At 27.1% G+C, this 18,530-nt stretch overlaps 1 protein-coding gene across 1 annotated transcript in view; it reads left to right on the top strand.

Moving 5' to 3' along the window:
• Window positions 1-18,530, top strand: part of LOC126895923 (dystrophin-like) — a 57,836-nt gene that overhangs the window by 29,769 nt on the left and 9,537 nt on the right. The window contains exons 56-70 of the mRNA XM_050668260.1: window positions 9,472-9,644; window positions 10,687-10,831; window positions 10,891-11,014; window positions 12,581-12,744; window positions 13,432-13,557; window positions 13,889-14,019; window positions 14,107-14,301; window positions 14,370-14,506; window positions 14,919-15,123; window positions 15,180-15,450; window positions 15,525-16,045; window positions 16,101-16,247; window positions 16,483-16,759; window positions 16,899-16,980; window positions 17,056-17,145. Of these exons, the coding sequence (XP_050524217.1) occupies window positions 9,472-9,644; window positions 10,687-10,831; window positions 10,891-11,014; window positions 12,581-12,744; window positions 13,432-13,557; window positions 13,889-14,019; window positions 14,107-14,301; window positions 14,370-14,506; window positions 14,919-15,123; window positions 15,180-15,450; window positions 15,525-16,045; window positions 16,101-16,247; window positions 16,483-16,759; window positions 16,899-16,980; window positions 17,056-17,145 (2,788 nt within the window). The remainder of the gene's footprint in view (window positions 1-9,471; window positions 9,645-10,686; window positions 10,832-10,890; window positions 11,015-12,580; window positions 12,745-13,431; window positions 13,558-13,888; window positions 14,020-14,106; window positions 14,302-14,369; window positions 14,507-14,918; window positions 15,124-15,179; window positions 15,451-15,524; window positions 16,046-16,100; window positions 16,248-16,482; window positions 16,760-16,898; window positions 16,981-17,055; window positions 17,146-18,530) is intronic.

Below are 18,530 nucleotides of genomic sequence, written 5' to 3'. Positions count from 1 at the left end.
TTTTAAAATTAAACACTATCTAAAGATTTGCATCGAAGCGTTTATTTTTGATAGTGATTTTAATCACTATCAGATATCATTTACTTGATCCAACTATGCCACGTCACCACTGTGCCGCGACCCCCCTGTGCTGGGTTTTTTTTTTATAGATGCATGATGTAGCTTTTGGAATAATCCACCAATTTTTTAAAATTAAACACTATCTTAAGATTTGCATCGAAGCGTTTTTTTTTTATAGTGATTTTAATCACTGTCAGATATCATTATACTTGATCCATCTATGCCANAGCGTTTTTTTTTTATAGTGATTTTAATCACTGTCAGATATCATTATACTTGATCCATCTATGCCATGTCATCACTGTGCTGGGTTTTTTAAACTTTATTCTCTTAAAACTGACATAACTTTTTGAAAATCTAACCCTTTACCTGCCATCTGGAGGTATAAAAATAGCAAATTCTGTACAAAAAAAATAACTTTTTCAACTTGAGTTTTAAAAATGTTCCAGAAATACTCCGAGCTTTAAACTAATTTTATTAAAATAAAGATTATGTTATATACTAGAAGTTCAAAAGAAAAATTTGGCCCCTCGACCTATTTTCTATGTGCAAATAGCTCTGTAGTTAAAAAACATGCTATTTTTACGTTCAAATTGTATATTTATTTTTGTTTATTTTAAAATACTTTACAAGGGTTTGTCATAGTAATGATTCCACCAATTTTTATCAAATTTACGTGAGCTATCTTACATTAAATATAAATTTAAATTTATTTTGCTTCCTAAAAGTTAAGATAAAAAAGGTGCTTTGAATTTTTTAACTAATTTAAATTGTCATTTTATGCTTCGAATTTATATAAAACACAGTGGCTGCGTCGAATATATCAGAATTTTCTACGTTGACGTACGAAGTTTAACAAACCCCTGCTATCGAATAACTCTTTTACATTTTTTTTCTTAATTCTTTTTGAAGTCAAAATAAAATTTAAAGTTCGTTTAATTTATATTTCATTTATATAGTGTAACTTCCATGAATATCAAGGACACCACCACTGTAGTCTACCTTTATGAAAAGGAATATCTTATTCATTTAAAAATATTTCACTGTATGGTTTTTTTTATGTTTGTCATTCATTTTTTTCATCTCTCACTTTTTAAACATATTAATAAAATTTCTTATAAGTTAATACATTAATTGATATATTTCTTTAATACTGGACCCTCGATATTTAATAGTAAATTTCAAATGTGTACAAAACGAATTTGTGAAAGTAATCAGAGTTTAGTTAAATATTTGATATCTTTCTAATTTTTCAATTATGATATTATATTTTTCTTTGATAAAAAAAAACATTTTTATTCTGTCATCTGTTTTTTAACAGATCTCAAATTGATAATACTCATAGTATGTGCATGTCAGGTTATTTAATCGATTTATTCTCATGTATTGTACTGTTGAACTCATATTATTAGAATTATTTCGTTGTAAATGACATTTCTATCTTGTTGGTTTTTATCGTTTACATGATACATATTTTCAAGCTAGTTCAACAGTTTTATTATTATATTGCTGTTGTTAAGTAAAAGTTGGCATTTTTAATTTTCAATTAACTTTTAAGGCTTAAAAATTCGTCAGAATCATGATGAAAAAATTTTTTTTTTTAATATTAGTTTTATGGAGAGAATTCGACTGAAAATCGTGTAAGCTTTTACTATTCTATTGACTACTATTAAAAAAAAATGTTATTATGTTAGTTAAAATTATTAATAACTTTGGTTAAATTTATGTAAATTTCATACAAAATGTATTAATTACACCAATTAATGTGAATATATGATACATAATCGTCTTCAATTTACTATTTTGGTATTTTCGAATTACTATTAAAAAATAATATAAAAAAATTTTATTTTCGACTCGATTACTATTATTTGTTAAAAAAAATTTTAGTATCTAAATTTTGTTTCATCTTGGAGTAAATTTAACTATTTTTATATTTTCCGTATCCCCCTTCATAATCCATACATCAAAGATTTTTCTAACATCTAGAATTTTACTGAATTTGTGATGTTATGTCTGTACGCTCATCTTTTTAAAATGTTTGCTCGCATTGCAACCCATAAGTCTAAAATTAAGATAGAAGACTTGGGTCAATAAAATGAGACTTGTCTATTTTTTCAATTTGTTCAAGAGGTAAAAAAAATATATCTTAAAAAAGTTTTTTTATTAACTTGTGATACTGATGAAAAATGCTGCATTTTAGTTTTAAAATAAGTATAACTTATCCAATAACAATTAATGCTTTACCAATAACAATAACTTAAGGAACACATTAAATATTGTTTGAACAATGTCTTGTTGTTATTTCATAATTGAACGCTGCTCAATTACACTATGTGTTTTTTTAAAAAAATTCATATTACATCAGTCGATACAGAATTTTTTTTTTATATTTAATTTAATGAAAAAATGACTCTAATAAAAAGTATATATGTCTCTTGTTACCCCAATGTGTTCAATTGTTATAATAATTACTACTTACATTTAAGATTAAACTTACTATCAGTCATTGTTTAACTATTGTTTGTGTATAAATCACATACCACCCACTAATCCTATTCGTACACATACCGACCCTCGCTGGAAAAAAACACGAGTCGCGCGCCCCAGTCGCGTCATTGCGCTCATAACGGTCTGTTCGCACGCCGTATTGGACTTGTTCGTTTTTTTAGTTCACAGTATTGTCATCATCATGTCCGAATCTACTACGCGTTCGTATAGTCATAATACCAAACAAAAATTTACATCTGCGATACAACTGATTCGAAAAAACTCGCTGTATCGGTCAATAGCTCTACGTTTGGGAAATACACCCGTAGACGTACCAAAAAAAAAGGTGTCTTCTGAAAGTCTGGGCGATGACGGCGGTTTCGGTGATTGGCAGACTGAAGGCTTACCTGAACATTCCCATCGACGACCGTCGCCTTCGAGTGTCGTATCCAAATCAAAGTCCGATTATGGATTGACCAATAGTAACNAAGTCCGATTATGGATTGACCCATAGTAACTGTAATTCTTTGCGAAAACGGCGAGACTTGGATGGTAACGAAAAAATAGTAGAGGAAGCGTACCGTCGCGGTTTTTGCGATGGATCCACTACAGCCGACGTGCTTTTCGTAAGGCGTTCCACGGGGTCAGGTAACCGCCGAAGACGACCCAACTCCATCGAATTTACTAGTGATAGCTCTAGAAGAATGAGTTCGTCGTATACCATACCCAATGGTTTAAGTCATGAAGACAATGACGGTCGTGTCAGTACCACCCTTAAAATATCGCCTCGTCTTACCGTAACGCCGATAGTAGTGCACGGATCTTTGCCGAACAGTTCGCGATCTCTTAGACGCCGACGTCTGTCTTTACCCATTTCTACCACTGATTCCCCCAATGGTTACTCAACGCTTGGTTCTTCAAAATCCATCGACATGGAGTCGCCGTCGGCTACAGTTCCCACCAAAGCAGCGGTTTTAGCGCTAAACCAGTTGATCGAATGCTATCGAAATGGATACCGAGTTACCGATCATAAAATTGCTCTCATGTTGGACATTCTAGATACTCAGCAAAAGTTAGCCAAGGTACGCAAGATATTTTTGGGTACCATAAAATTCCAAAAATAATTCATTTTACAAATGTAGTAATATTTTGTAGTGATGTAACATGAACATAGCAAAGTATTGCTCTCTCAGGGTAAACGTAGTATGTTAACTATAATGAAAAGTAGATGTATTTTTTGACCATTAAATATGGTACGGAATGTATCACGACTATCGAAGTAACATTAGGATGAGTATTAAACTTCAATCCTAATAAAAACATTCCCTCCGAAAGTGAGTATTTCGGATAAAATCGCTTGCCATTTTTAGTCATATTTGCATAATACATACCATTTGGCCGCGTTGTCTGAAAGTATTTTGGCGTTTCGTTGGGAAATCATGTCGAAGAAAAACCACTTACGCGTACTGAGTATAGTGTACTCTCTATTTATGTAGTTGTATCTGGAAATGGGTATTATATTGAAAAGGAAAAACTATTCCCACCCGACTCGATCGGAACGCTGTGGGTTTTACCGCCGATAAAATATTTAGGTAACTCGTTTAGTTGTTTTCCTAAAGTTCCAGACTATTATTGTGAAATAAAAAACTTTGTTTTTACGTTTTCATTATTCATCATACTAACTCAGTTTGGGCAAACGACAATCAAAACCGTTGGCTTTCTCAACATTCCCTAAGAATATTAATCCTATTTGATTAATAACAGTCACAATCGAATCTGCGTGGAATTAGTTTAATGGTTTCTCTAAGATAATATCAATTTATATTTAACATCGACTCAATTTATTAATAGTGACAGTTTGGCCAATGCAGTGGAATCTGAGTCCGAACCGTTTAAAGTCTACGATTTTAATTAATCGTCCATCCCATTTGATAATAAATATTGATAACTAAAGATAGAAAATTATAAATTGATATTATTATAGGATTAATTAAGAATAATTAAAACATAAATTTTATTTTAATCTAACGAGACTTATAAGTTTTGGTGTAATATTTCAAAGATATATTATTCATATAATTAAATCATTTGTTTTCCTATTTAAGGTTCGATTAAATTCTAAATATTTAATAATGAAAAGGTATGTGTACATTCTATTTACTTTATACAAACAAATCTGTTATTTTAATAAATTATTATTTTATCGTGTAATAAGTTATTGTTTATTTCTTTGTACAGGTTTTTAATTCTTGAACTTAACCACTTAAAAAGCTATAAATTATTATTTTTAAATATGCTATTACTTAATTTTTTTAATTTATTTCTAAACAATTATAAATTAGTAAAGAGTATTTGATGGGTAACCAAATGCGCTTGGCATGCCCTAGATCATTAAATCATTCTCAATAATCGCTCATAATATTTTATTCTGAGTGTAGTTATTGCAAATGAAGTCTAGTAAAACACTAGTTATAAAAATTGTCATAAAGAACATGATTTACGTGGTAAATAAGCATATACAACATTTTACGAGGAACTAAATTATCTTATAACAACGACTTACAGACATAACTATGCATTATTTATGTTTACGAATGATTGTCAAAAAAACATTACCCTATTGTCATTATTTTACGTTTTTTCGTATCTGCATTGTAGTCCTTATTTTTTAAATAAATTAGCTTAATTAAGCTAATTTTTTTGTTTCTAACCTCTTTTAAACTCAACATACTTTTTAAAATCTTGTAATGTATTATTTTATAATTTATTAGTTGACTTTTCTTCCGTTTTATTGAAATTCTATTGATATTTTTGAGGAATATTAAAAATAAATTAAAAAGCAAAATATGCAACTTGAATTATATCCCATGTTGGTTCAAGTTTACTCATCCTTTGCGCACTGTTTCTCTTTAATTGTTAGGTATGTAATATACACGGCACATTTTTATTTTAAATCAACGGTATAAGCGAGAAAAAGAAGCTCTCTACATAAGCATCTGACCTTGTTGTTTTTCCATATTGTTAAACGTTCGTTTATATGAAACGCAATATATGACTTTTTACGCGTTTTTTTTTTTTAATTATTTACCTTTATATAGTTTTTGCCACGAGAATGTCAGAAAGTTTGTTAAAAACTAAATTAACACTTGTAATATATAGTAAAAGTCTTTTTTTTTTTTTTTTTTTTATTGTATATAATTTAATGTTTAGTAATATTATATTTTAACCATGATATGAGTAGTCCCACTGTTTGGTAGGGTAATACAATTTTTTTAAGTAATTTTATTGTATTTAAAATTTAGCAAAAACAAATACTTTTCTTTCTTAAATTTCAAAAAAATTATGTCAACATATTTTAAAAATTACCTCTTCACATTTCAAAGCACTTCTCATAGTTGATCCTTACGCGGCGAATCATTAAGTGTCATTGTTCAAACTTTGTGGGATTTCATAACACTGTTCGCAACTAAAATATTTTAAACTATAGAAAATTTTACCATAATATAAAATAATAATAGATAGTAGATAATACGCGATTTATAGTATGGAGTTTTTCTCTGTGCTAAAATACAATGAATAATAATTATATGTATACGAATATACGATGTCAATGAAATTTTTTTTTTGTTTACATATTATACTTATTTTTAATTGGTTAGTATAATATTTAACCTTAATTTATACAATAACATTACGGAAAATTATAAATTTCTTGATTTTACTTGTCATGAACTTCATCATATAATACATTTACACTAAATGATTTTTTAATGATTTTTTTTTTACTTTTCTAACTTACAACTAGATTTTAAGATTGCTCAATTCCTGTAATCATGTTAAAAAATATACAGAATTGTCTACCTCTGGGAGGAATGCAACTCCTGTTTCCCTATGGTTATCAAATTGCTTATATTATACTGTTTTCTGTTGTTATGCTCTTCGTCGCTAACCTCTCGGTAGTGCTCCCTCGAGAATATCTGTGACGATGTGACGCCTTAAAATTTAATTACTTACACCTATATTGCAGCCATACGATGTATATTTATACAGCGAATAAGTGCGATTACCTGTCCCGAGAACTGCTTCCAATTTACATTACACGCATGTTCGGCTTAATCAATTATTAATCTATGTTTGATTAGCCTCGATAGTGTTAAGTTTTGAAAAAAAATTAATATTTTACAGTAAAACTTTACTTGATTACTTTCACCTCCAGTTAAATGAATATAAAATAAATAGATACCATATCTAATACAAATAAGCTTTTAAGCCATCTACTATTTTAAACTGTCATTATTGATTCTAAATAATGTAAAGATTAATTTACTCTATAAATACATTTGGTAAAGAATGTCGGTTCAATTTCAAATGGAAGATAGCATCTATTTTATGACTAGAAGAACATAAACCGAGAGCCTAGTAATAGTTTAACATTTAACCTTAGACCCAATAGAAGAGCTAGGACATGATTGTTTTTTAAGGATTCATAACGTTCGGACAACTTAATTAACAAATATGCATTGGCGCTTCTTTCTTTATTCAATTAACACTTATTATAAAACTACAGAAATAATTAGAGTTGCTCAGTTATTGCGTACAAATTATTATACAAATTTTACTTTATATATTACGTTTTAAAGTAGTTCACGTATCTACAGAAAGTGGCCTAGTCGAGAGGGAGGTTAAAAGTCTGTAACTCCCCTTTGACTAATTATTACTATAAATTTTATATGAATTTGGCACTAGTAAGATTATGTGAAAAGCCAAAAAAAAAATAAAGCTCCTAGCAAAAATCCTGGTTACGCCACTACCCGCAGACACGTAAAATTGGACTCCTAAAAAAGTTCAGTAAATTAGTCGATTTCATTTTATTTTGAAATCAAATTATTTTCAATACTATGAGTGTTCCACGGTGAAAAATATGAGAGATAGAACCCATATGGGTATACACACACACACACACATATATATATATATTTCAGAAGGGGTTGTAATTTCTTACGTACGTTTCCCAGGACTAAACCCTTAGAATGCCACTAAACAATGCATTAAGGCTATTTTTTTTTATATTTTTAATTTATTTAAACCAAAATCAAAATTTGTATAGTTTCATCTTTAAAAGGCTTCTTCCTATAAGCTGAGGAGGTCAAATTTTTTACAATTCTCATGATTAGTTGTATCATAAAATAAATATTTTTATTGTTTTTGATTTATCAATAAATTAGTTGAAATGTTTAAAATTTTTTAAAAAAGGATTAAATTAAAAAATGTTTAATAAAGTATAATTTTTATTTTATGAAAAAAATAATGGCATTTAAAAACTTCATATACACAAATGGTTGTTGTTACAAACCTTTGCTTATATTCATTTCACGATAAGCTTATGCTTAGGCTCATAAAATATATCATTGCAATGCTGTTATTACTATGTAGTATATTTAATTTGTTTACGAATGTGGTTTGCAGTGTAATTATTGACATTATTATTGTAAAAATATAAGCATCATAATGACTAATTTAAAATAAATACCCCATTAATGATGAAAGTTTAAGACATGTTGAGACCTCTCTACCTTTAACGTAACACAAATGAATATAATTTATGTTCAATGATAAGTAAAATTTTATAACTTAACCGTGNATGGTTTGCAGTGTAATTATTGCCATTATTATTGTAAAAATATAAGCATCATAATTACTAATTTAAAATAAATACCCCATTAATGATGAAAGTTTAAGATATGTTGAGACCTCTCTACCTTTAACGTAACACAAATGAATATAATTTATGTTCAATGATATGTAAAATTTTATAACTTAACCGTGAAAACAATTTTAAACAGTAGAAATGTATGTTATGAGGACCTATTTTTATTCATTGTAGATTATAGTATCGTTACACTATCTATATTATAAAAACCATGCTTCCCCGAAAGTGAATATACTTTCTGGACGTCACCTAGTTTTTTCATCATAAACAGAGTTTACTACTTAATATCAATTTCTTTCGTTTCAAATCCTATCAATTTCATATATATTTTATCAGTTATTTTTGAGGATGGATACTAGATTTATTAGATTAAACTATGAGTTGTTAGCCGAATTTCAACAATTTGAAAAAGTACGTGATCCTATAACAATTTAAATCGTTAAAACTCTTTAATATAATAAATCTTTTTTTTTTTTAAATTAGAAAGGAACTTAAAAGGACAAAATCTTGGACTACTATTTTTAATTAATTGTCGAATGTTTTTTCTAATATATTTGTGTATTTAAATTTAGTTTTACTTAGATTTGAAATATCCGTTGTTCATTTTAATTGAGTGTTTAATTTTTTCCCTTATCATCGATTTATTAGTAATCATGCTATTCCCCTCTTAATAACTTTTAAAACCAAATCTGGTTGATTATTTCATTAGATGTATGTAACTCGAGTTTCCTGATATAAAACTAAATAACATACTGACCACAAAAATCATGAAATTCTATCTATAAATTACTAAGCTATAAATAAACTTTATTCGTTATTTTTATTAAATATACGGAAATCATTTTCATACTAATTTAATTAAATACTTAGTTACTGCAAATTTTATTGGTAAATTTATGAAATGTAATATAAAATTAAGCATATATTATTAAAGTGCTATATAGTATATAGAGTATATTTAATAAGTTGTTATATAAAATATTTTATAATCATATTTAAACATGAACAAAAATATTTTAAGTAAAAAACAAACTATAATAATAAAATATATATAACAAAAATCACAAGTGTATATAGGTAAAACTTTTTTCAGTGCTAGATTAAGTAATTTATTAACCCTTTATATGATATAAATTATTTATATATTAAATTATATTTTAATGATAAATTATATGTAAAATGTAAATTTTAATTAATTAAAATTTCTATAGGAATTACAACGTGAGATGGAAACAAAAAGTCTTTCTCTAAATTCTCTCGACAACGGAGGAAAAAAACTTCTTGGAAATCTCTCCTCGCAAGAAGATTCAGTAATGCTTCAAAGGCGTTTAGAAGAAATGAATCAGCGTTGGAACCAATTGAAAAATCGCTCTAACAATATTAGGTAAAGTGTACATGTAGTTACATTTTGAAATTATTTGTCTATCTATTTATNTTTAAATTATTTGTCTACCTATTTATATTAAATATCTTACTGAAATGATATTACTATTATTTTTTTTAATGATATCAAATATTCTTCATTTTGTTTTTATTATTACTTTTTTGCATACCCAGTGTAAATTGGAACGTGCCATTTTATGTTTGTCCCTCGAGGCTTGTACACCCTGTTAAATCTCTCATTTATGTTATATGATTGTAATTTATAATTCCCTAGTAACTCATATAGTACCGTATGATATTGAAGTAATTCCGTCGGGTCGGAATCATATTCAACTTTCCCCTTTAATACATTATGTATCATGAACATGACCTTTTGGATGATTTATCTATTATGTAAAGTCAAAGTTTAACTCTTAAAATTATTAACACTCACTAATATTTTTTTAGGTTCTAATAAAATCTGTAAATTATCTTTTCAAAAAGTTTTCTAATTTTTGATTCTTTTTCATTGTCATTTTATCGCCTAAAGAGTAAAAAAAATTAAATAACTAAATTTTATTAAAAAAAGTTAAATTTTCAAGGTCGTGAGTTAAAAACCACTTGAATGTTCTAATAATTAAATACTTTGTGCATCTTGATATTAATTTTATTATAACAATAAAGTTATAGAAGCATTATAAAATAGAATTATTGTCATACGTCTCATAATGTGTCAAATAATCGGCGAATAATAGGGTGATTCTATTTAAAAAAACTGGAAGTTCATAAAAATATTTAATAATAAAATTTGGATTTACAATAAGAAAAATTGTGATGTTTTTATTTTCATTATATTGCACAATGCAACTTAATTTTTAATTATTTTTCATTTAAAGCCTTTTTTTTTTTAAGAACTTTACTGAGCTTAAATTATTTTAAATTCAATTTTACATAATGTAAATTACATTGATAAGATTTATTGATTAATACATGATAATAGGTATTATAATTATCAAGGAAAACCCAATAATACTTATGCTAATTTATCATTTTTTTTTTTTTAGAAATCGTTTAGAAAATAACACTGAACATTGGAATGCTCTACTATTATCATTAAGAGAATTAGTGGAATGGATAATAAAAAAAGATACAGAAATATCTAGTTTTGGTCCCTTAGGTAATGATTTGACTACATTACAAAAACAAAAGGTAATAAAGTAGTTTTGTTTGTAATTCAATATTTCTAAAAAAAATGTATCTATCTTAAGGATGATCATAAAGGATTTCATCGACAATTGGAAGAGAAAAGACCTGTTATTGAGTATAACTTACGTAGCGGCAGGCAATACATAAATATAGAATCTCAAATTACAGCCTCAGTAAAAAATGAAGGTAAATAATGATCTCATATGACTTATATTCATAAGACTCTTTAAAAGTAATTTATTTATTTATTCAATTTTTTTAATTGAAATAAAGGCTGCAACAACAAAGGCCATTGGCCTTTGTGATTACATGCTTATCAAGTGTATATCACAATAAAATGGCTATTTAAATAATTAGATTAAGTTAACAATGAGAGTGAATAAAAGTTGATCACTAGCACATAAGTTATATAGATATTATATTAAGATAAATAGTTTGGTAGCCTTGAGGAATTTTGTCATTTTTCGTACAGAGTTACAGTCTTGTTTCAGATATTGGGAGAAGTGGCGAGGTATCCCATGTGCATCTCTTTAATGTTCATACTTTTAAGAATTTGTGAGAATATCTTTGACAGAGTTAGTTATTCCACAAATCTCGCATATCGGTGGAGTGCTGATGTTCATTAAATACCCATGAGTTAGGTGTATGTGTCCAATTTTGAGTCTGTTAATGATGACTTGGTGTCTGCGTAGTATAAATACGGCCATTTTTGGTTGTTTTTTTTTCATTTTATGTAATTTAGTTTCAGTGCTTATTCATTCTTGTTGCCATAAAAATAGACATTTTTTATTACTGGTTGATTTGTTGTCTTGGATAGTGCATGAAGGTGTTATTGCTATATTGTCAACTTTTGCAGTTTCCTTTGCTATTATGTCTGCCTTTTCATTTCCTTGGATTAATGAGTGCTCTGGGTCCAATATCATTTTTATAGATATACCTTTGTGGTGTATTGAGTGGACTGTTTTTGTATTAAATTGACTAGAAAGTTTGAGTTAAATGTATTATCTATGCTGGTAAGTGCACTGCGAAATTCGGTTAAGATAATTGAGTCTTTGATATTGTTTTCTTGAATATATTCAAGTGCCTTCAGTTATGTATATAAAGAAATTTTTTAGTAACTTATAGGTCTTATAGGAATTTTCAAGTATCATAGATAATTCTACTCCTTTTTCCATCTTAGATGCATCAGTGTATAATTTGTTCCAGTTTTGGTAATTGTTCATAAGTTCTATAAATTTGTTATTGTAAATTATTTGAGGGGTTGAGGTTTTAGCAAGTGGTGTAGTTCATAGTTGATATCTAATATATTTACCATGCTGGGAATTTTAATTTATCAGTTCTTATAATTTTAAGAGGGGGAATGCCAGATTTATAACTTATACATACTATAGCACTTGATTTGAATGCTCCTAGAGCATAATGTATGCCAGCATTGTGCATAGTGTTAAGTAGTTGATTATATTAGAGAAGGTATAGCAAAAGACAAAGGATCCATCTCCAATTTAAAAAGAATTAGTGATTTATAATTGGTAAATAATGTTTTCGTAGAAGCACCCCATTTAGAGAGTATGTGCAATAAATTTGATTAGGTTGAGTTTAGTAACAGATTTTTTCTTTTAGATTACTCTCATGTTGCTTCCAGCTGCATTTGTGGACGAATGTAAAAAGTTATTTTACTTTATATTAAAATAGTTATTTTTTTCTTTATTATTAAAAAAATTTTTGTTAAAAAGTAAAAAAAATTTTCTATAGATTTAAATAATACTGGAGATTCAAGAGGATATCGAAGTGCGGAAGAACGAGCTCGTGATATAACAATAAGCTTAAAACGAGAAGTTACCAGAGTATCAGATCAATGGAATTCTCTCCTTAACCGTTCAGACAAATGGCAGCAAAGTTTAGAAGAAGCAATCACAGTAAGTCTAAAATAATTTTATTATAATAACACTATGATTCTTTACTACAGAATTTGTGTTTGATCAGCCAAAAGTAAATTATTTTAATATTTAAAAAAACCCAGCACAGGGGGGTCGCGGCACAGTGGTGACGTGGCATAGTTGGATCAAGTATAATGATATCTGACAGTGATTAAAATCACTATCAAAAATAAACGCTTCGATGCAAATCTTTAGATAGTGTTTAATTTTNTGGTAATAGTCCATTTGTATACTTTTCAGGAGAACAAAAATAAAGTTATAAATTTTTATTTTTTTAATGGTAATACAAAACTAGATACTTAAATATTAGAAAAATGAAAACATTTTTTATCAAATGGATTTCATTACTTAATGTTACAGCTTATGGGTAATCAAATCTAACCATAAGATCAAAATTAATATAAAGGACTATTAACATTTTTCCCTTTACACTTCATTTTATAAAAGTTGTTTTTTTTTTTGTCATTAATATTTTTTAATTTTTACACACCTATTATGTAGGTATTAATATAAACGCTAAACAGCTCTGGGTAATAAACTATTTTTACATAATAGCCATGTGTTATTAGTACAGTAGCCAATAATTGATTTATATTTAATTTTGTACAACAAGCCAATTTGTAGTTTGTAAGTTCTTTTATGATCATTTTATTATTTTCTTAACAGAAAATGCAAGTATTTCAAAAAAGTTTAGAAGATAGTTCTTCAAAGCTTGCCAGTTTAGAGACTATGTATAAATCATGTTCGATTTCAAATCATGGTGATTCAACAAGATGCCTGCAAGAACTTAGAGTAAGTTTAAAAGTACATTATTTATACTATATTTGCTCACAATTTAAAATTAACTGGGGTCGTATTATTAACAATAAAATATAGTATAATATTTAAAGGTTAATAAATAAATTCAGTAGTATATTTTCAAATAATTGTAAGGTTTTACATAAGAAAAAACTTTTTTACTTCCTTTAAATTATATCAAAATTAGGAATTTTTTATTTTGAAGTGTTTTAATCCAAGAACCACTTCTTTCATTAATACGAATACATAAAAGTGTTTGTTAAGTTCAACCTCAATAAAAGTACACCTTAATCATATATTTATATTTAAATATTATTTTTATTAGCAATTTGGAGACAAATTAAATCCAATACAACAACGAATAGAAGACTTAAATGATCAAGCTAGTTTACTGTCATCAAAAAATTTTACTATATCAATGTCAAATAAAAATTTGTTGCATGAAATTAACAATAGGTGAGCCAAATATGCAATATTTTATAGATAATATGTATTTCATTTGTTTATTTTAGTAATTTAAAATTCTTTTTTATTACTTGATAGGTGGAAAACATTACAGCTTTCCATGGATGATAAGTACAAACAGATTCGTGATAATGGTAAAATTGGTTCAAGTAATAGCAATGGAACATCACCTGCAAGTTATAGTGAACCATCTACTTCTTTGTTATTAAGTGGTTCTGTGGAGCCTCCTTGGGAAAGAGCTACTACTTCTAACAAAGTGCCATACTACATAAAGTAATGAATAAAACATAATAAACTTAAAAGTGCTAGAAATGTTAAAAAACTTAATATAATTACTCTAGCCATCAATGTGAATCAACCAACTGGGATCATCCTAAAATGGTTGATCTTATGTCTTCTTTATCAGACTTCAACAATGTAAGATTTTCAGCCTACAGAACAGCTATGAAATTACGTAGAGTTCAAAAACAAATGTCTTGTAAGTATTTTTGTTTTTAAGGAAATAACATATTTTATAACTATATAATAACTATCTAATGTAATGTGTAATGTTTTGTAATAAAGTTTTTAAACTAAGAGATTAAAACAAAAATTAGTTTTGACACAAATTTGGGAATATTTTAGGAAGGGTAAAAATAACATTTTTTTTAAATGTTTTTTTTTTTGTATTATTTTTAGTGAAAAAAAATTAGTTAATTTCTTGAATTTTGAGATGGGAGAACACATGAATTTTCGATAATAAAAATATTAAATAATTGTTTATTACTTAAATTATGTGATAATAATCCATTAAGATGTGTTTAATTTTAAATTATTGTCATTGAATTTTTTTGCATAAATGCATATTTTAATAATTTTACAACAACATTATTAATATTAATCTGTTTTAGTACATTTATTATCTCTGGAAGCTGCTGTTGAAGCTTTTGATAATCATGGACTACGTGCTCAAAATGATAAATTAATATCTGTTTCTGAAATGCTTACAATTTTAGGATCGATTTTTGATACTCTAGCATCCCAGCATCCATCTTTAGTTCATGTTCCATTATGTCTTGATTTATCTCTGAATTGGCTGTTAAATGTGTATGATAGGTAAGTATTTTTATTTAAGCATTTTATTTTTAATTTCAATTGTTAATATTTTTTAGCCAAAGAACTGGTCAAATTCGTGTACTGTCATTTAAAGTTGGCTTGGTACTTTTATGTAAAGGACATTTAGAAGAAAAATATCGATACTTGTTTAGGCTAATAGCTGATCCAAATAGACAAGTTGATCAACGCAAATTAGGTCTTTTGATACATGACTGTATTCAATTGCCCAGACAATTAGGTGAAATTGCATCTTTTGGGGGTTCAAATATTGAACCATCAGTGAGAAGTTGTTTTCAAAAAGCTGGTAAAGATAAAAATGTCATTGAAGTAAGTTTCAAAAATTTTTTTTATTTAATATATATACAGATTCATTTTTAAATTATTTTTTGTTTACAAATTAGGCTATGCATTTCTTAGTTTGGTTACAACAAGAACCACAAAGTATGGTTTGGCTAGCTGTTTTACACAGATTAGCAGAATCTGAGTCAGCTAAACATCAAGCTAAATGTAACACTTGCAAAGCTTATCCAATCATAGGTTTCAGATATCGTTGTCTCAAATGTTTTAATTTTGACATGTGCCAGACATGTTTCTTTTCTGGTTGTAAAGCAAAACATCACAAGTTAACTCATCCTATGCAAGAGTACTGCTCAACAACTACATCAGGCGAAGATGTACGTGACTTCACTCGTGCTTTGCGTAACAAATTTAAATCAAAACGATACTTCAAAAAACACCCTCGAGTTGGTTATTTACCTGTTCAATCAGTATTAGAAGGTGATGCTTTTGAAAGTCCTTCTCCTTCACCACAACATTCCAATACTTCTTCCACACTACCTGATGTGCACAACCGTTTAGAAATGTATGCATCACGTTTAGCAGAAGTTGAATACAGAACACGAAGTAATTCTACACCAGATTCGTAAGTATTGAAAAAAATTTTTTTATTTTTTTTTTTAATAATCATCATTTTATAGGGAAGATGAACATCAATTAATAGCTCAATATTGTCATTCTTTAAATGGTACTGGATCTGAAGCATTGTCATCACTTCCCAGAAGTCCTGTTCAGATTATGGTTGCTATAGATGCAGACCAAAAACAAGAATTAGAAACTATGATTAAGTAAATATCTATATCAATTCAAAGTATTATAAAAATATTTTTTTACTGTTGGAAACATGAAAGCTTAGGAATAATTATGCCAATAGACTCGGTTTGAACTCAGGTAGAGACCTTGCTGTCTAGGCAAAAGCTTTCTTACTAAGCTTCCTGGTGGTTATACTTAATCCTCCACTCCTAAGTTTCTTAAATGGTTTATAATACTCTGTTATTTAATTTTCAATTTTTATTTTATTAGAGAACTAGAAAATGAGAATTCTCATTTACAAGAAGAATATGAAAAACTTAAAACCGGTTCTGGTAATAAACTACCTCTCAATATAATAACATCTAATAGAAATGGTGAAATTGATATGGTATCAGAAGCAAAAATGTTACGTNAAATTGATATGGTATCAGAAGCAAAAATGTTACGTCAACATAAAGGTCGTTTAGAAGCACGTATGCAGATATTAGAAGACCATAATAGACAACTTGAAGCCCAACTTCAAAGACTTAGGCAGTTGCTTGAAGAAGTATATTTAAATACAGAAATAATTAATTATCATACATATTTATAGTTAAATATTTAATTTAATACATAATCATTATTATAGCATTTAATTATTTTAAAATCACTATTGTGAAACATTAATACATTTTTAATATTTTTAGCCTGCTACATTACAAACAAGATCAGTTACAGCTTCTCAACTTGTTAATGATTCTTCATATCAATACTCCAAAGACTCACCAGGTATACTGAAATACAATTACTAAATGCTACATAATTTTACATTATTTAATAAAACAACAAAATTTATTTTTACAGGAAACACTGGTCGGAATACTTTAGAGAGACCTCCTCCGCCACCCATATCATCAACCCAACATTCAGTTGGTAATCTACATCATATGGCTGGTAAGTTTTAAAAGTATTTATGTAACTTACCCTATGTTAAGTGTAAAAAGGAATATTACTTAGAATTTAAACTTAGACTAATTTTTATGAGAACTATTTTACAATTAACTCTTAAGTATAACATTAATAATATATAATATATATTACATTAAAATATATATATTTTGCGTTTATTAATAGAAAGTATACTAATTTATCACTTTATTATTAAAAGGTATGGTTGGTTAATTGATTTATCATAAATCACTCAATTACTCTCAAAATAAATACAATATTGAAAAAAAAATTTGCTTTTTTGTTAGTTATGTATTTTTATTTATTTACCAACTAATAATTACTTTTTACAATCATCCCTTAAAACTTNCTAATAATTACTTTTTACAATCATCCCTTAAAACTTAAAGGGGTGTCAACTTTATTTTTTTTAATGGCAATATACATATGTAACAAGCTTATAAAATAGGAAATAATGTAATTAAGAAAATTACTGGTCAATAACAATTTTTGGACCACTACTTTAGAAGTTGTTCTCATTTTTATACTAAGGAGGGATGAAGAGTACAGCTGGGAAATAACTAATGAAAAAAATATCAATACCCACTCCTCCAAAAATTGATATTGACCAATTATATTCTTAATTACATTATTACCTATTTCATAAGCTAATTAAATATGTATGTTGATATTTAAAAAAATAAAGTTGACATAGCTAGTCTTACTATAGTCTTAAAGAACTTCGAGGGAGTATAACATGTAAAAATGAAAAATGAATAAAAAAACAACTGATTTTATAAAAAATTAATTATATTTATTCATAATAACCAATTCACCAATTCAATTTATGTTTAATTTAAACCAATAATCAATATTTGTAAAAATTTTCACTTTTGTCTACTGTCCTAAGACAATAATTTATGTTTCAATATTCTAATTATNTGTCCTAAGACAGTAATTTATGTTTCAATACTCTATTTATTTTGAGAGAAATCGAGTAGTTTATGATAAACCAATTACTGTGTATATACTTTTAAAAATCTTTTCATGACTTATATTAAATTATTTGATCTTACTTACATTTAAAATTTATATTATTTAGCTAATCGTGGAAATGGAAAAAAATAGGTTTGTATATTGAAATTTAATTATGTTTTATATATTTTTATACATTTATATATTTTGTTTAATTGGGAATCTAACACAAACCTAACTTTTTAAACCAATAAACGTCTGTTGATCAATATATATAATTGGCAATTATAACTCACTTTAAATATTTATAGCTGTTTTATTAATATTTTATACATATTATCATACCAGGTGATTTAGGAAAAGTTGTATCAGAACTTGTAACTGTCATGACTACTGAAGAAAACAAAATATATAAA

Source organism: Daktulosphaira vitifoliae, unplaced genomic scaffold (assembly GCF_025091365.1).
Source record: "Daktulosphaira vitifoliae isolate Bord-2020 unplaced genomic scaffold, ASM2509136v1 Scaffold_1, whole genome shotgun sequence".
In the NCBI taxonomy this organism is placed as follows: Eukaryota; Metazoa; Arthropoda; class Insecta; order Hemiptera; family Phylloxeridae; genus Daktulosphaira; species Daktulosphaira vitifoliae.
Note: the sequence above shows the minus strand (reverse complement) of the source record. Positions and strands in the feature narration are given on the sequence as shown.